General features: G+C 49.7%; 1 protein-coding gene across 10 annotated transcripts in view; it reads left to right on the forward strand.

Moving 5' to 3' along the window:
* Window positions 1–18,278, forward strand: part of EHMT1 (euchromatic histone lysine methyltransferase 1) — a 96,448-nt gene that overhangs the window by 16,977 nt on the left and 61,193 nt on the right. The window contains exon 1 of one of the 10 annotated variants that reach the window (XM_048966443.1): window positions 9,492–9,574. The exons of 8 other annotated variants lie outside the window; for them this stretch is intronic. Coding sequence is in view for 1 of the 2 variants with exons in the window: in XM_048966436.1 (XP_048822393.1) it covers window positions 15,472–15,534 (63 nt within the window). In the remaining variant the exon portion in view is untranslated. Of the gene's footprint in view, window positions 1–9,491; window positions 9,575–15,414; window positions 15,535–18,278 lie in introns of those variants that run through there. One more of the 10 variants, XM_048966436.1, reaches the window with a different exon arrangement.

Below are 18,278 nucleotides of genomic sequence, written 5' to 3' on the forward strand. Positions count from 1 at the left end.
GGTGTCAGAACATGGAAACGAACCTTAAAGGCTGTTTTTGAGCAAGGTGTAACAGAGGCCCTCCGTTAACTGGGGCTGTGCAGGTGGGGGGCTGCTCTCTCAGTGCAGGATCTGACAGGTGAGTGGCACCAGGGCTTCAGGCTTGTTCTGCTCACTGGTGCAGCCCCATCACTTGCATGGTGAGAGGTTGCTCAGCGTGGGCACCAGCACACAGGTAAAAAGGGTGAGTGGAGGAGACAGGGCACTGCTTCCTCCTGCCATGCCCTGTGACTCAAAGCAGGAGAGTGAAGCCCTCCTCCTCTCCTTGTTTTAGAGGAAAATAGGGAAAATGAGCTGTGATCGGAGCTGCTACCCTAGGAGTGCTGTCCTTAGGAAGGTGTTGGTGGACCGGGCAGAGGGGTCAGACCCCAAAGTGGCACTGGGGCATCCCAGCAGTGGAGCTGCAGGGCTGTGATGCCTGCAGGGGATGCATCTCTGCTGCTTCTATTGAGATGTGGAACTCGGGGTTTCAGGGGGATCCATTGCCTGGAATTGCAGGTTCTGGTTTTTGTGCAAACCCTGCATGTACAGCTGGTTACGTCCCTTCTCCATCAGCATAAATGTGCTCTCTGGAGGAACTGAAAGCTGAATCTGTGACCATAATAGTATTTGAAACAGAAGCAAATGGAACTGAGTTTCACAGGTGTGTCTGAAGAAGTCTGTCATGACTGCAGCCCTCGCAGGAAGGAGGCATTTACAGCTGGGGAATGCATTGCACCAAGCCCTCATCAGACAGTGACCACTTCAGAGCCTGTTGCCCTTTCTTCCTTCTAAATGCTTCAGCCAACCTTGACTCAATTGCTAATGACTTTAAAGCCAGGCATTATGGTATGAGCCTTGTAATTAGTCGCTGTGATGAATCCTCTCTGCTGGGAGGCCCAGCAGCTCTCTGCCTTCGTGCCTTACCACGGCTCACTTAGAAGGAATGGTTTGATCTTGTGTCTTCCTGAACATTTCAACACTCCTTGTTGCAGCAGCATCTCTGTGCCCAAAGCTGCTGGGGCCCTGGAGAGCTGACCCAGCAGGCTGGAAAAAGCTGGGATTAGAGGATTCCCACCCTCATCCCTGGGGCTCATAAGGGGGGTTCCAGGCTCAGGGGAAGGAGCAGCATTTCTTAACCTGGCTGTGAAATTAGTAGGATAACTCAATTCCTGTAGTGGATGAGGCTTAATGAGCTGGTAGGTGTGGAGAGCATATGTTTGGGTTTCTGAGTGTTGGAAAGCAATCCAGTACTTGAGAAAACTGGGTCTGTGGTGCAAAGAAGGGGGGTGCATCCAGGCTCAGGTTTGAGGGCTGGTTCACCCAACCTCACCGTCCCTGTAACCCATCCTGAGCCACGAGGCTGCTTCTCCTGGCTAACCTGAGAGCTCACCATCTCATCTGATTTTTCCAGATGATCAATTTGATTTCTCAGTTTTTTACAGTCCTTTGTGTTCCCAGCAATCTGTGCTTCCATCAATGACCTCTCTTTCCTTTCTTGAGCCCGTACCAACCTTGAACCAAAGCTCCCTGCCGTTTTTGTACTTCGCTCTGCTTGTTAGAGGAGTCAGGAATAACGGGGCGCTTCTTACCAAGCCATACCCAGCATTTCTCATCAATCACAACTTCATCTCATGCTACCATGCACCTGAAGGCTCCGCTGTTCATTTCTGTTGCCAGTGCTGATCTCTCCTTGACGCTCATTGGCAAGCATCAGCACACACCACTCCTCTGCTTGGGTTTGAAGCCTCGTTCCTCCTACAGTGCTTGATATCCAGGTAAATTCATTCATTTCAATGGACCCAACATGCATTCTCTGAGTGTGGAGGGGACCCTAAAATGCTGGTGTTCAGAGCTGCGGTGGATGGATAGACAGACAGACAGCTATGAGCTCGCAGTCCAAGGTTATTTAGCTCCCAAACTTTTGCTCTTGCCTTTCCAGCTCCACCCAAGAAAATCTTTTCTTTGCAAATAAAAATGAAGAAAGACTTCTGTTTTTCATAAGTTGCAATTGTGTTCTTGTCTAAGCTGATTATTTTATTTATTCCAATAATCCTCTTCCAGAATAAAGGAAAATTAATTGTCTTCCTATTTCCATAACGATTTGCCCTTCAGAGAGTTGCCAGGCAAAATGCTTAAAACCTGAAATGAAAAGATGGTGAATGTTTAAAATCATTGAGCTTCTGTAGGAACATGTTTGTATTTTAATAGGGTGGTATTCAAGTAGTCCCAGAGAGTGCTATTTGCTCTGTGTTCTGTAGGATTATGGGGTTTTTTTCCTTCTGCATATTAAAATGGGATCATGCCTGCTGCATTAGATAGTGCACGTCTTATGCAGGATTGTGCTCTCAAGATGGGCTGCCTGCAATTGAATCCCTACAGTTATCTGGTGTTAATGGGGAGCCTTGTCCTTGGGTTTGTTGTGTTGGCCCATCAGTGCCTGGAGGTTTGGGTGCCCTGTGGCTGAGGTAGGAGCAGCTCTTTGCTCAGAGCTCACCCAGCTCTGCACTATTCTGGATGCTGTCTGACTGATGAGCATCGCCTGGTGAATCTGGGGAGATGCTGATGCGCTGCCTTAAAAGCCTCAAAAGTGCTCCATAGCAAGCTGCTGTTGATGTCAGTATTTTAGGGTCTGCTGCTAAACTGGCAGGGTATTTCCAGCCCATCCAGTGCCCGTTTCCTGCTAGCTCATTGAGCTGCATGTCAGCACGCTGACCCACAGCAGCTACAGCCTTGTTCTGTAGGCATGTTCTACATGTGCACAATGGGGAGGAAAGGTCTGAATGTCTTTGTACCCTGTGGGTGGACTGGGGATCCCAAAGTGTGGGGCCAGGGCACAGCTTGGGAGCCACTGCCCATCTCCCTCTGCTTTTTTTTTGGAGGTTGGGAACCTCCTGTAGGTTGTGCATGCAGGAGCAGAGGATGGAGATGCAGTTTTGTGCCATCGCACCCCAGTGATGCGATAGGGCTGCGTTCTGTAAGACTCCTTTTTCAAGGCTGCAGATCTGGTGCTTTCCTCATAGAGCTGTTGTTGGAAGAGATGAAAGCAGGTGGTTGGTATTGATTCCTTCTGAAGAGAGAACTGGAGAGATGTATTTCTGTGTATAAAATACACACACACAAACGTGTGCTCATATATATGTATATATAGGTGTGTGTGTTTATATTTCTGTGTCAGACTGAGTGCAGATTGAGCTGTGGGTGTCCCTGTTCATTGCAGGGGACTGGGACCGGATGACCACTAAGGGTCCCTTCCAACTCAAACGATTCTATGACTCTAAGACTGAAGAAGCTTTCTGCTTTCCTTCCTGACTCGGTGCTTTATTGTGGTGCAGGTGAAAAAGCTGCCATGGCAGAGGTGATGGTTGGTGCACCTTTCTGTGGTTTCCTCCCAAGAAAACCCCAAAAAACGAGGAATGGATGATTTAAAAGAGGGCACAAAACCAAATAAGAAAAAAAAAAACAAACAACCAGAAACTCTTTATCACGTCTTAAATCTTCTCCCCCCACATCTAAATGTGCTTTTTAAGGAGTACAGATGCTTGTTGGCATAGAAACTACAGGCTCAGAGTGGAGCGTGCGGATGGAGAAGGAGCCGTTCTGGATGAACACGGACTGAACCTCCACAGGGTGCCCAAAATCTTTCACGAGGCCAAGAGAATTGTCCAGATGTTGCTGGAATTACAATGGCACTCGATGTTTAGGGGTTCTGATTTGTGCTTAAATCATTAAAAAAAAGAAAGAAAGCTCGGGATGTAGGGAATGCAGATACATCAGCAGTGGGCTTTCTTTTCTTCTGAAAGAATCTGTAGTCCAAAAATATTGCTGAAATCTGTTTGGCTCCGAGCAGTGCCAAATCCCCATTAAAACATGTGGATATTTCTGTGGTTTAATCTGTTAGAAATGCATTCAGGATCCAGTTATGTTAAATTAAGCAACAATATTGGCCTGGATACTGCTCGAAATATTCAATGTGGCAGTCGGAACAGCAAGCAAAATGTTTGCACATTTTAATCGCTCGATGAGTAATTGAGTTTCTTGTATTTCCCAGGAATGATCGAGAGCTCTTAATGCTGTCCCTGCTCTGCCTGACCTGTGGCCCTGTGGGATGGGTCTGGGGGTGCAGCCCCACTGAGCCTCGCGCCGCGCTGCTCTCAGCCATACGGGGAGCAGGACAGCAGTGTGAGGCTCAAAATTCGGCCGTGAAAGTGTAGCTTTTAGGGTGGTTTTCTTTTGCTAAAAAGGAAGAAAAAGCCCGTTCTCTTATTGCGGGGTGGTTTATTTCTTTCAAAACCTGAAGCTCCAGTGCAATTTCCTGTATTATTTTAATTTTAAGGATAATAACGGCGTGATGATAAGTGGGGATTATTAGTGATTTATGGTCACAGAAAGTGAAAATATAAGGCGTAATGTAATGGAGGACGATGCCATAAATGTTCTCTGCAAAGGCAGAGGGGAGAGGAGGTGGAGATCTGGGCTCTGAAAAGAAGAAAGGAGGACGTTTTTTATTTTAGGAGGAAGTCATTTCCCCAGAGGGAGGTGAGGCCCCAGCACTGGTGCCCATCCATGGAGGTGCCCAAGGCCATGGATGGATCCTGGGCAGCCTGAGCTGGGGGTTGGGGTGGGGCTGGGGGCTGTGAGGGCCCTGCAAACCAACCGTGCTGTTATTCTGTAATGATAATAAACCCACAGGGGTGTGGAAGTTATAGAGATTGGAGCCTTGACAAGATTAAAGTCTGGCTGCCGTGTATGTGGATGCTTGTGTGTTGTGCGTTCAGTGGCCCCTATCCGTGCAACATGGATTGGAAACGGAGGAGAAAGAAAATAGGAGAATTAAAAAATAAGGAAGGGAGTTCAAAGCAGAGGAAAAACCACACAGATGATGAGTGCTTGAAAAAGGAGGAACTTGGCACGTGTGCTTGTGGGCAACTGCAAAGAGAACAACCCCTGATCCCAAAGCAGAATGCAGGGAAAACACATCAGTGTGTAACAGGGATGGGATGTGGGTGAAGATAGCAAACAAAATGGGGATCTGGAGATGAGTGCAGGTCGTTGTCTCTGCAGAAGGTTGCAGAATATTTGCTTTAATTGCCCCTTATGTCAGTGATTAAAAAAAATAATCCCCCAAGCCCCTGTATCTTAATGGAGTGATGAATGGAAGGGCTGGTGCTGCAGAGGGCCCTGATTCCTGTTGTTCAGGGCAGGATGGAGAGGTTGTGGTTGCCCCATCCCTGGAGGTGCCCAAGGCCAGGCTGGATGGGGGCCCTGGGCAGCCTGAGCTGGTGCTGGATTTGGTGGTTGGCAACCAGATGATCTTTGAGGACCCTTCCAACCCAAACCATTCCATGGATTTATAATAATCCCTCACTCAGACCTGTGCAGAAGGTCCCATTTACTGGCACCCCTCCTTGCAGTTAGCTGTGCTGTGTGAACACCCAGTCCTGGCATTCATCTACAGACCAGTCCATGCGAACTTCACTGCTGCAGGAAAATTTGTGCTTATGGTGCTATTTATCAACCAAGTTCTTCTCCCTTTTGCCTGCGTCTCATAATGGGTACAGCCTCTTTGTGCATTTTTACTGCTTAAGGTCAAACTTTGCTTTACAGCCTCCTTGGGAACAGGGCGTGTTTAGGTGAGATCATAGAATTGTTTGAGTTGGAAGGGGCCTTGAAGGCCATCTGGTCCCACTCCCTGCAGTGCACGGGGACACCCACAGCTCCATCAGGTGCTGGGCCTCTTTGCTCACATTCCAGTCTCCCATGCCTTCGTGTAGGACCACTCCAGAAACAGCAGTTAATTCTCCCAGCCTCAGTTTTTCTGTGAAATGAAGATGCTATAAATTTATATTACAGAGAAGCCATGGCTGTTTTATTGTTGCAGTATATTTAAGCAAATCACAGTGCATCTGTCTGGTTCTATTTTGCACAGTGATGTGTAGATGCTTTTTCCTGTACATGCTCTGCTTTTGACTGGAAAGACTTAGATTGTTTTCCTTTCTCTTCTCCCAGAATTCGTGCTGGCCAGAGCAGTGCCCAAAGCTCTAAGGCCGTGGCATTGGTTAGGATAGAACTCAGCAATTATAACACCAACCTACACATGCTACAGAGTGCACGTATTTATGGCTGGGGATTCGCTTCCGGGTTTGGTTTACTGCAGCAGGAATGGAAATGCTATTCTGTGCTGTGCGTGGAGATTCAGTTCTCAGGCTGCAGGGTGAAATGCTCCCAGTGGCTCTGCCTGGTGTTTCCAGGGGTAATTTTTTGGTACTTTTTGTTTACAATTGAGTGCATTGATCCTGCTGCGGGCACATCCACAAGGACAGCAAGGTTGCTCTGTCAGTGAAGTGGCATTTGCAGGTTGGGAGGCTCTTTGGAGAATGAAGCTCAAACTGTGACCTTCAGAAGTTCCACCAGTGGCGGCACAGTGCTGGCTCCAGTGGGCAAGGAATGGTGTGGCCTCGGGCTTTATGTGGAAGGAGGAGGCTGTTTATTCCATCTGGAGCAGCTCTGTTGGATTTCCCTCGTGTGCTGGTGTTGATGCTGAAGAGCCCGGCTCGCTCCCTTGGATGTGGAGGTAACTTCAATCTGACTGCATACAGCTCAAGCCGGATGTGCTGGGCAGTGAACAGCCCCAGGACAGTGTGTTTAAAGAGCCATAATTTTATTTGCTGTTCTCACACGTGTCCATTTTACTCCTTATCTGACAGGTACTGACAGGTACTGAGCAGTTGTAATTCACAACAAGGGCTCTGGTAGGTGTGGGTACCAATCCCCGTTGCAAGGCAGGCTGTGAAGAACTCAGCTCTGAGTCTTGCCCTCCCTCTTCTGTCTTGCCCACCCAGAGAGGTTGTGTGCCACTGCTGCAGAATTTGCAGCCTTCAACATGAAGACCTTTGATGCGAGCAGGCTGGGAGAACAGCTATGGTGCATGGAAAGGCTGACTCCCAACCTAAGCACGAATGCATTCCCTTAATGAGAAAAAGTTGGACTTGAAGCTGGCCAGACATCTCCAGAAGGTGTTACTGCTTTCCTTCTTACTGAGCCTGTGCTTGCACTCCAGTCTGTGTGGAGCAGGTGAGCAGTACTGGTGCATCTCTTGGAGCAGTGCTAGTGTTAGGAGCAGTGCAGGATTTCCCTCTTAGGTTGTTCCCCTGTACTAGGAACTTTGCACCTAGCCTAGGGCAAGCACATGAATCTGCTTTTCCATTTCTTCCCTCCCTCTCCCCGAGGAGACAGTATAAATGCCATGCCTTGAGTGTGCATCTATTGAGGGGAAGAAGGGATTTTTAAATAGCAGTGAGCTGGTTTTCCCTCGCTGCAGCAAGCCAATTGTTCATTAGTGAAATGTATTAATAATTAATAATAAAGTTCTTATGAACTTTTTTTGGTATGTGAAGCAACTTCAATTCCTTTGCATCAACAAGAGCTGCAGGTATGTGTTCATGACATTAAAAAAATAAAAAGAAGGAAGAAAGCAATGCTTGCAAATTGGTCTTTGTTTCCAAGGAAACAAACTTGACATGCTTGAGCTATGCAAGATGCAAACACCGCTAGGTTCAGCAGACGTGCCTCACGATGCTACGGGCTGAATATTATTTTTAAACCACCTCCGATTTGAAGGCACAGGAGAGGATGAGAATAGAATCTGTCGGCAGGCTTTGCCAGTCGGCGCTGAGCGGAGGCGCCGCGCGGTGCCCTGGTGCTGCCTGGCGTGGTGAGGAGCGGATCACATCCTGCTCTGCAGATGGGTGTCCCTGTGGGTGTCCCCAGAGACACCGGGGCACTGTGGGGTAAATGCTCTGAGGAAAGGCTGCAGCAGGAGTCGAGGTGTGGGGGCAGAGAAGCGCTGTATTCCCAATGGCCGTGGTTTATCGCGGGTCGCTGCGCCAGACGCCTCGTGCTCTAATAATGTTGTAGTACAACGCAACTTGCTTGGCACAAAGGGCTGCCCTGCATCCAGAAGTCAGATGTGAACGCCAACACTTTGCTATCACAAATGATCTGCCGAATAGCTCGAGGTTGGTGTTCAGATTGAATGTAGAGGGGAAGAGAGATCTCTCGAGTAGGAGAGCGAAGTGCAGGGCAGTGTGCGTAGTGCATCTGACAAGTGTGCCGTGTGCTGATGAAAATCACACATTTAATGTGCCTTATTGCATTGCTTGGAATCTCTTGGTATTTTTGTCATTATCTTGGAGGCTTGGTGCAGGCAAAGAGCTCATTTTTGGCATTCCCTTATCACTGTATTGTGTTCTGATGATCGGTGTCAATTGAGGTTTTGATCGTTTATTTCCTGTATTTGTTAGCATTCCTTTAGAGAATCGCACCCTCAGCATGGAAGCAGTGCTGCACACCCACAGCAGAAATACCGGTGAGGGCTGCCTGATGGTACGTGGATTGGAGCACCCAGAGCAGCTTTTAGCTTGGGCTCAGTGCAGTAGCAGGGCTGTGCACTGGTTGGGACTAGCGGTGAATATTTGCCCTGGGCTGCATAGCTTTCCTCCAAACTGTTTTCTTTCTCAAGAAGTTGTGTGAGTTGGAGGGGACAGGCAGCACCCAAGGGCAGGGGGATGGGCTCTGAGCACTGATGGAGCTGTGGGTGTCCCCATTCACTGCAGGAAGTGGGACCAGGTGGCCTTTAAGGATCCCTTCCAACTCGAATGATTCTATGAGTCTACGACATAAAGTCTGTATGGGGCAGGGAAGTTCTGTGTGACAATAACTCGGTGTGCAGATTGTAATCCTCCAGCACCAAAAGCACCAGGTGAACTTCAGTGTTGTGTCTGTGCCTATGTTGCTGTTTGGAAAACTGGAGAGGAGAAAGAAAGTCCTCTATTTATTTTGCTTTGAAACATTCCTACTGTATGGACGATGGAAATGTGAGCATGGAGGTTTTCAGAGCTGGTTTGCTAAAACCAAACCTCCCTTAAATGCAGGTTCCTAGCAAAACGCAGCAGGAAGGGTGTTGCACTGTAGGCTTCTTCCCCTTATCCATCCTGCTGTTAATTGCAAATTCATTGGGAATAATCATCAAGGTTACAGAGGATGGGGTGGTGTAGGGTTAGCTTTAAGACAGAGGGAAGCACGGTCTGCATTATGAACTAAAAGCAGCAGTTGAAGCCTACGAGGGAGGGAATATTAATGGTATTTTGTGAAAATATTGTAATTTGTAGAAGGCCCAGAGTGGAAAAACACGCTGGTTGAGCGTCTGGAGGCAATGCTCCTTTCTGCATGAGGCTTACTGAGACAGGGTTTGCCTTGCTTTTGTGCTAAAGCAAGATGCTGGCAGGCTCAGCACACCTGCAGTCGTGCAGCCGGAGCTGTGCCGTCCCGGTGGGCGCAGGACATCGCTGGTCAGCGTGAATCCTGCACCTTTTTTCTTTCTTCCCCTTTTGCTAATGACACTTCCTTCTGCTTACATGTCATCAAAGCTCTGTAATGGCTGAAGATCAGCCCGTACTGAGCATGCTCCGGGATCGAAGCTGCACCCATAGAGGGAGATGGATGCGTGGCCGCAGGAGGAGCCAGGCCCAGGGGCAGAGGATGGCCGTGTGCCCAGGTAGGGGGCTGCTGGAAGCGGTTTGGGTGCTGCTCGGCTCCACCACCACCACCGGCTGGCTTCGTGCTGCCTCCTGCGGATTGGAAAATCCTGACCTCGGCTGCCTGGCGAACCTCCATGCAGCAGGGACCTGGCGAGCTCCAGGGTGGTGGCCCCGAGGAGCCGGGCTGGTCGCCAGCACTGCGGGGAGCGCTGGGCTGCGCCTTCCCCACGCGAGGCACTAATTACTGTTAATGGGAAGCCTCGTGGGGCACGGACCTGCTCGCTGCTCTGAGATCTGTCTGCAGTCGTAGGAGGGCGAAGGAACGTCAAACTCCAGCTCCTTTCCTCGGTCTGCATTCCAAGGGTTGCAAACAAATCTTGCCAAATCAGCTCTTCCAAATTTGCAAGGAAAGGAGGGAATCTGTGCGTCTGTTCCTTTGGCTGAGATTAGTTTTTATTCGTGTGCTGCTTTCTGGGTTTAACACGTTGGCGAATGGTCTGTGGAAGGAGTTGGGGCCATGTGTGAGGCCGGGCTGGCGCACTGTGTGCGTGGCTGCAGCCCCTCTCCAGCCCCAGTCACCCACCCTGGTGCCAGCAGGCTGTGCTGGGAGGTGCCAGCCAACCCGCTGCAGATTTGGGCTCTCCAGGCCGGTGCCAGAGAGCTGCAGGGAAGATGTGGCTTTGCATGGGAGCATTGCTGAGCCTTTGTGCCCCATGGGAGAGGTGCTGTTGGGCATCCCCGGTGGCGTTGATGTGGTTTGAGCAAAGGTGAGGCGTGCTGCGTCAGGGCGTCGTGCAGGCGTTGGTGTTGTGAAGTTATCACTTTTATTAGCAGAACATTCTGCGGTTGCAGCCTTCAGTCTGCGTGCAGCAAGGCTGGCTGGCTCCTCAGGGCAACCCTGCTGCTTTTCATCACGCAGATCAGCACATGGAGGAGAGCGGCGCACACGTTTTTATTTTATGGCTCTGTCCCAGGTGACGGCCTCACACGCTCAGGTCAGTCTGCATGATGAGTCACATTGCTGCATCTTTGTTGCCTGGCTCCACATTGCTGGCATACCCAGTGCTTCCAGCGCCTTCTCTGGGCAAGCAGGCAGGGCAGGACCCAGCCCTGGCCAGCAGGCAGCTCAGCTCCCATGTGGGGACCAGCTCGGTACAGGCTGGTTTTGGCAGCCCCAGCAGAAAGCCAGCTTGAGTCCGTGCATCCTGGTGATGCAAACTGCATTCTGTGTTAATGGATGCTGGCTTGTCTGTGGTTGGGTGAATGCACAAAGAGAAGCGTTTATGTAAAATAAATGGCATTGTAATTGTGCGTGGAAAGTAAAAGGTTTTGATTTATTTTGGCTCAGATGGGAGCTGCGTTCACAGCTTTTCCAATTTGATCTCAGTGGCTTTTTCTCCTTGCGTGACTCTGGCACTGGAATGATCTCGGTCCTGTGTTTTCTTGTATGGTCTGGCTCCCTTGATGAGGAAATTTGATTAAACAGTTTGGGATGCTGAAAACCACTGGTGTAATGATTTCTTATTGTGCTTGTTGTGAAAGGTGTAAGGTAGCCTTAAAGACCCACTGCCACCTTATGGCAGTTGCTGAAAAGCAGCCTCATCTGAGCCAATTCTGTACCCACATCGTGCTTGCTTTATTTCTCTGCTCTTCTTAACTAGTGATATTTGCATGAAGGCAAGAGCTTTGTTTTTAGAGAGTTCATCTGCTCCTTCTGTTCCTTGCAGCAATGTATAATGTCAGTGGAATCGCTTATAGAGCCATCAACCGTGGTGCTGCAACGCAGGAGTTGATGATGTGGGGAGGGAGATAAAAGCACCATGAAGAGCTCATTCTCTCGCAGTGAAGAGCGCGCTTATTTTCACGTGAATGCCCTAATGCTTAAAAAAAAAAGAGGTGTGAGGTCAAAGAACAGGGAGGCTCGGAGCACGTGAGGCTGGTGGGCAGAGCCCTGGTGTTCCAGCAACGCAGTGCAGCAGAAGCGAGGTTGAATGTGAGCGGCCATTTTCCTGCTGCTCTGCTGGCAGAGGACTGCTAATAAGCAGCGTGGCTTTGTGCTGCTCCCATCCCACCTCCCAGCCCCCAAACAACCCCATAAAACGTCTGTTGAGCAAACTGGGAGCGTGGCTGAGGCAGAAAGCTTGCTTGCTGTTGCTGAGATGGGCTGTGCAAGCAATGTTTGCACCCTCCCTGAGCAAGACTGCATTTGTTACAGAAGAAGCTCTTGATGTGCAATAGCTGAATGAAGGGGAGAAATGGTGTTTTCAGCTTTCCAAAATAGAAGGAGCCACGGTTACTATAAGTTAAAGCTGAAGGAGTTTCTAATTGGGAACTGTTAAGACTACAGTATGTTCTGAATTATAGCTGTCTGGCCAATCTGCTTCTAAATAAAGTTCTAGGATTGCCCCCAGAAATGAAATAACTCAGCACATGTTCTTATCAAACACAGCACCATCTTCCACGGAGCTTACCTCTCTACATCTGTTGCAACAGCATCTTTTTTTTTCCTTCTTTCTTTTTCCCTTTTTACATTTTCTTTTAATCCCCTTTTTGGTGTATGTGAGCCACTCAACACAGCGTCCTGGGGAACGTTTCATGTTGCCTGTTAACGAAAGGCAGTTTGCTGAAACTGTAAGCAGGAGGAGGGGAGATGGCTTGAAAAGATTTGGGTGAAAATAAATAAATAATATTCAGGCTTTGAAAGGCGGAGAAAGCTGTGATTCCAGAAGTGTGCATTAATGAGCGAATGCTCCTTCAGAGCTGTTAGCTGAGGCTGGATGGGGACGATTCGGCTCCTTCAGAGGATGCTGAGGACAATCAGTGTGTCCTGGGAATGGGCACTCTGCTTAGGAAGTGGTGTAAATAGTCACCGAGGGGGGAAGGAGGCGTTGTAAGGGCTTGCTGCTGAGCAGAGCACTGCTTAGCACTGCAATAGAACTCGGGATTCCAGCAGCAGTGCTCTCTGTGTATCCAGAGCCCTTTACTGGGGGCGGTTTGTTTCGTTGTGTTCCTGGGACAACTTCTGAGGAGGCCCCAAAGGAGCTTCAGCTGTGAGCAGGTGGAAGGTCTGAGCTGAAAGAGGAACCTGATGGAAACGAGGAGAACCCCCTGCGTTTTGCAGGGCTAAATACTGTTCTTCCTATAGAAAGCAACATCTCCCCTTGCTTCCCGCTTGTGTTTCCGCTGCAAGGGAGCTGTGAAAATGCCATGTGTAATGGTGTAATTAAGCAAAAGCCCTCAGGAACCTACTGTCCTTTGTGCTGTGCTGCTGCCTTCGTCTTGGAAACGTGAGGTTTCTGAAAGGGGTTTTCAAGCTTTGAGTGGGGGAACCGAGGCCAGGGAGGCTCAATGTCAGCAAAGCGGGTGTTTGTGTGGGCCCTGTGTCTTTGGAAGTGGGGAATGCTAAGCCGTCCAGCAGGCTTTGGTGAAGAAACTGGTGGGGAGTCCTTGGGGTGGATAAAGGGGAACGCTTTGTGGAGTTTGGGCTGCTGTTATCTCACATGCTGAGCAAACCCCCTTCCCAAGCCATTCCAGAGACATGTTTCGTTTTGCAGGAGAGGGGAAGGCGGGCTGGTGGGCTTCTGCAGACAGCGAGTTCCTGAACGGTTAAACTGTGCATCCTTCCAGCGTGCCAGCCTGCATCACGCGTGGGGGGGGGGAAGGCTTCCTGTCTTGTGGGAACTGCTTGGGAGAGGACTTAGATCTTCAGGAAATGGGGAGACGGGGCTGTGACCCCGGGGAGATGCTGGCATGGTGCGGATCCAAGGATTGATTGTTGGACTGCCCGCACCAGCCCGATCGGCGTGGTTGTTTAACACATCTTTGGTACGTTGAGGGCTGAACATGAGATGTGCAGAGTGTCCCCGGGTGCTTCTGCTCTCGGTGTGGTTTTAACCTCAGCAGTAAAAACATCTGTAGTATTGGGGTATGGTGGGGAGCGCAGGAAGACTGAGTGCTGCAGGATGGGTCCCTGTCCTTTTCTCTCTGAAAAGGGATGTTGGCTGTGGTCCCTCATTGGCTTTGCGTTTAGAAATATCTTTGTTTCTATTTCTGTGTTTTTAATGAAAGCTTGGTAATTTCATGCTGCAAGGAAAAGCAGCACTCCTACAGAGCCATCTTTGGTTTGAAGCATGGTAATCTTTTGATGCTGTGGATAACACAACTCAAGTTTGTGTAGTCGTTCTTACTGCTTTTGTTTTGAGATTTTGGGGGTTGTCTTCAATTACTTACCTCTCTGCCTTTCAGTGACTGATAGGAAGGCCAGCAAAATCTCATTTTATGTATATTAAAACTTAAAGTTTACATCAAACAAAAACCCAGTGGCTGAAAGAGAGATCCTTGCTTTCTACTGTCACCTCAAATATTCATTCCCTATGAATTTCAGTCATCTCAATTTAGCCTTGTGTGTTTTAACTGTTTAGTAGTGAAACTTCTCTAGAGTGCAGAGAGAAAAATAGTGTCACTGTAGCTGAAGCAGACCGAGAGCAGCTCTCCTGCTGCTTTAACTATCGCTGCTTTGCAAATGTGCAAGGACACAGTGGTGAAGTAGCTGCCTGGTCTCTGATGCTGACACAATAGCAGGACATGCTGGCACTGCTCAGCAGAGGAGAGGAGGGAATGGGTTGAGCAGAGCAGGCGTTGGCTTCATGCTTGTGCTGGAGGTGTGAGTTTGGATGCCTGCTTTTCATGCAAGGTGCAAAGCAAATAAAATCACTGGGCTTCTCAAAACCTCGCCATGGATTTCTGTGGCTTTTCCCCCTGCTTTGTATACAGGCAGTTCCCTGCCCCCAACAGCCCACTACAACGCACTGCACTGAGCTCGTCTTCATTGTAACAGTTAGCCTTAAAAACAATCATCTTCTGTGTTCTGGTTTCATGGAAAATAGCTTTGCTTTGGCCAAGAGCAGCCAGGAGGTGCCACAGCCCATGTCTGAGTTTCCTCTTCCTCCTTGCCTCCTCTGGCTGGGTTCTCCCTCCCGCCCCACACAGGCAGCCCTGCAGCCTTGGGGCACCCCACTGCCAGCCCCACTGCCAGCCCCTCTGCCAGCCCCACTGCCAGCCTTGTGCTTGCATCTTTTCCAGCCCTGCTCTGCCTGCAGATGTTCCTGCACATTGCTTTGGTTTCTCCGGGAGCATGAGCAGATGCAAATGTTGCCAAGAGTTTGTGCTTAATTGTTAAGGAGAACAGAGGCAAACTACTTTTATTTTGAAGCTAAAATGTTCTTTTATCTTGCTGGCTAGGCCAGATGTATCACACGGTTCAACATAGGCTGAGCTCAGAGCTACTGTACCTCGCAGTGCACTCGCTATCACTTCGTTATGCTTTCCCCCCTCTTTTTAATGACTGTGGCTGTGATATGTTTTTAAGGTTGGTTGTACCAGGTCATGTTGTATTATAAATTCTTGCAGTGGAAGCCAGCACCCCTTCAGCTCAGCAGATCTTGAATCCTCTTGCACTTGGACACTGCACACTTAACCGGTTAAACCCGTGTGCCTTCATCCCCCTCTTCACGGGTCAGACCCTTGATTAAGCAGTACAAAAGCAGCACAGGATGTCCCCACACCACACCGTGTCCCTCCCCATCCCTGCTCCCCTTGCCTTTTTTTTCTGTGGACAAGGGCTACTCTTGAAGGCCACCGAAACAGAACACATTCTGGGTTTAAAAGGCTTTTTTTTTTCCAGGCAAGCGATCGGTTTGAGGCCTGGCACCCTGTCAGAAAGTTGACAGATGATCTGCATTACCGGGGCGTCCCCGGGATGCCCGGGCTGATCGCCGCTCCAATGGACGCTGGAGCCTGCAGGTTCTCTGTGAAATGGCTGCAGCTTGGAGGGAGCAGTGAAATGGTCTCCTCTGGGCATGCTCACTCTGTAGAGGGAGCTTTTATCACATGAGCAGAAACTGAATCACTGCTCATGAGGATCTGGAATATGCAACTCTTTGAGTCTTCCCCAGGAGAAGACCACAGATGTCTGCAGGTACAGTAGCTCGCAGTGTCCATCTCCCATACCTCATAAATAGCAGCGTCCCTCCGGTTGGGGCTGCAGGCAGCCTGGCGCCAGGTGGGAAAGGAGAAGCCTCGGAGAGGAGGAAGACAGTTCAGATAATCATGGCTGGATTCTTTTTTATGTCAGTTCTCTCTTTTCTTCTGCCCTGTGCGAGGGAGGGAGCGCAGCAGGACGGCAGCCATGCGGGGCAGGGCGCTGGGGCGGTTGGGGAGCAGCCTGGAGCTGCCTTGTCAGCGTTTGACTGCTCTTTTGTGTTGTTATGATTGTGACTTTGTGCTGTTCCATGGCCTTGCACGTACATCTGGCATTACCTGGCTCAGGGGAAGCTTGGGCTCTGGATCTTTTGTTTGCCTTCTGTGGTGGGGAGGCTTGTTTGGAGGGATGGCGTTTAATTTTATTTTAGGGTTGGGTTTAAAAAAAAAATAAATATATATATATTAAAAAAAAAACAACAAAAAACCATGAAATCTTTGGGGAATTTGGGTCTACCAGGAGCTCTCCTTGCTATAAGAGGAGCAGAGGCTGGGGGCACAGCTCTGCCCTGGGGAAGGACTGCAGAGGCCCCTGGCCAGGGAGGCCCTGTGTTGGCTGCGGCCTATGGCTCCCTGCTGAGCCACGCTATTCTACCAACAACAACAACAACAACAACACAACAGTAATTTCGGGGGATGTTTTTCACCCTCTTTTTCATTTAATTTTATTATTACTATTTTTTTCCCGGTAGTAGTTTGCAATCCATGCAGCTGATTAAAACGAAACATCCGTGGTTGGTGTGGTGGCAGGAGGCACGGGCCTGCAGTTTATTTAGCTGAAATCCAGCCCCCTGGCCCCGCCGTGCTCGTGGGTTTTCGATGTTGGTTTTTTGTTTTTTCGCTGTTTGTGCTAAATGCAGGTACTGTACAGGTGCTCAGCAGGCCTGTGGTTGGGCTTTGGGCCACGCTGGGCATAAGGCAGCAGAGGGCAGTCAGTGGGGCTTCGGCTCCGCACCTCCCTGCCTGCTCACAAGGACTTCTCCTCCAGTAAACGTGCACCGAAGGAAAAGACAACGAGAGGAAGTAATGAGGAGAAGGTTCTTTCTGGAAGCAATGGGTGAAGGCCTGGCTGGCTCCTGCCCACAGAGCTGCGGTGCTGGTGGAACCGGGCTGACATGGAGCAGCACCGGTGCCTGGGGAGCACGGTGACTGAGCGCCCATAGCACCTGGTGCTGCGTGGCCTTCAGAGAGCTTGGAGGGAAGACAGAATCCTGAGACCTGGACTTCCATGGAAGCTAACAGCCCTAAATATGGACATCTGGGTGCTGGGTTTTTTTTGTTCTTTTTTTTCTCCTATATTAAACTGACTTCGAAGTGAAGTCCAGCATGAGCAGCCTCCCCCGCCTTTCAAGACAATCACCATTCCTCCTTAGCCCGCCTGTGGTGATCATGTATGAAGGAACCCACGCCAGTCTCCTGCCCTTTGCCTCATTTTTTCATCTCTCATCGCCAGCATGAGACATTTGGATTTCCCTGCAGGGCAACCATCCCCCCCATTACCCAGCGTGGCCCCACAGGCCCTACAGCAGGATTGCATCTCTCCAGTGCGGAGCTCGGATCCCATTACGGGGTGAGCACGGGGCTGCCAGCACCACCTCCTCTGCCCAGTGCCATCTCAGGATCGCATGCTGCTAGTACAATGGCAGGGAGCTATTTTGTTCAGGTAAACAAGGACATTTAAGGAGCTTCGCTGTCGTGACCAGCTGGTTTGTGGATGGCTGGGGGAGGGATGACTCGATTCCTGGGGCTGCTCTTTGTTGTCCTTTTGTCTTTCTCGCCTTAAATTTTTCCTTCTCCTTGTGTTGCTCCTGGAGCTGCCAAAGGTTGAGGAAGCACCACAGTGACCACCCTGCAGTGGAAGAAATGTCTTGCTTTTGGTTCAGCCCAAAGACTTGGGGCTCTGGCAATGTGCGCTCCCTGCTCTCGAGGCTCAGAGGACCATATGTTCCTGCAGTGAACTGCAAAGCCCGTGATTTGGAAGCGAATCTTGAATTTATAACCCTTAACCGCCACTTTCAGCCGATTCTTTTCAACTACTGTAAATTAAGTGAGTTTTGAAATCAAACCCTCTTCACAGACGAGACCCCAGCAGCCAGTAACGTGATCTCCCCTGACGTTCGGACTCGGCCCTTTGCAGATCTGTCTGTCCCTCCTCCCCTCCGGTGCCTGTTTGAACTCCTTGGTCTGTTCTGCAGCGTAGGAAATGTCTGGCTCTGTTGCCTGGTGGTGTTGGTCCTAGAGGGGGGCAGCGATGGAGGACAGGCGCTGCCCAGCAGGGTGCGGGGTTATTGGTAAAGCAGCTGGAGAGAAGCTCGTTCACTCTCTGAGCTAATTGGAATGTGTTTTTAAAAATAAAAGGGAAAAAAAAAAAAGAAAAGAAAACCAACACAAAAACATCACTGGGGAAAAAAATACAGAGCAAGCTCTTAAAAAATATTCTGGGATCCAAAATACCAACTTGTGGTATTTCCCCTGATCCCAGGTAACTGCAATTCCCCGAGGAGGGGGAAGCCTGGTGGAAATGGTGGAAAAAGGGAGAGGTGGTGAGGGTTAAGAAGATCTGACGTGTGAGCGTCTTCCCTGCAACGCTGCCATACTGTGTCGGAGCAGCACAGTGCCTCTTGTAAAAGAAGCTTTGCACAAATTGTCCTTGTTCCAAGGATGAGGAAACCTCCAGGTCTT

The sequence above is a fragment of the Lagopus muta genome, chromosome 19 (genome assembly GCF_023343835.1).
Source record: "Lagopus muta isolate bLagMut1 chromosome 19, bLagMut1 primary, whole genome shotgun sequence".
Classification (NCBI taxonomy): Eukaryota; Metazoa; Chordata; class Aves; order Galliformes; family Phasianidae; genus Lagopus; species Lagopus muta.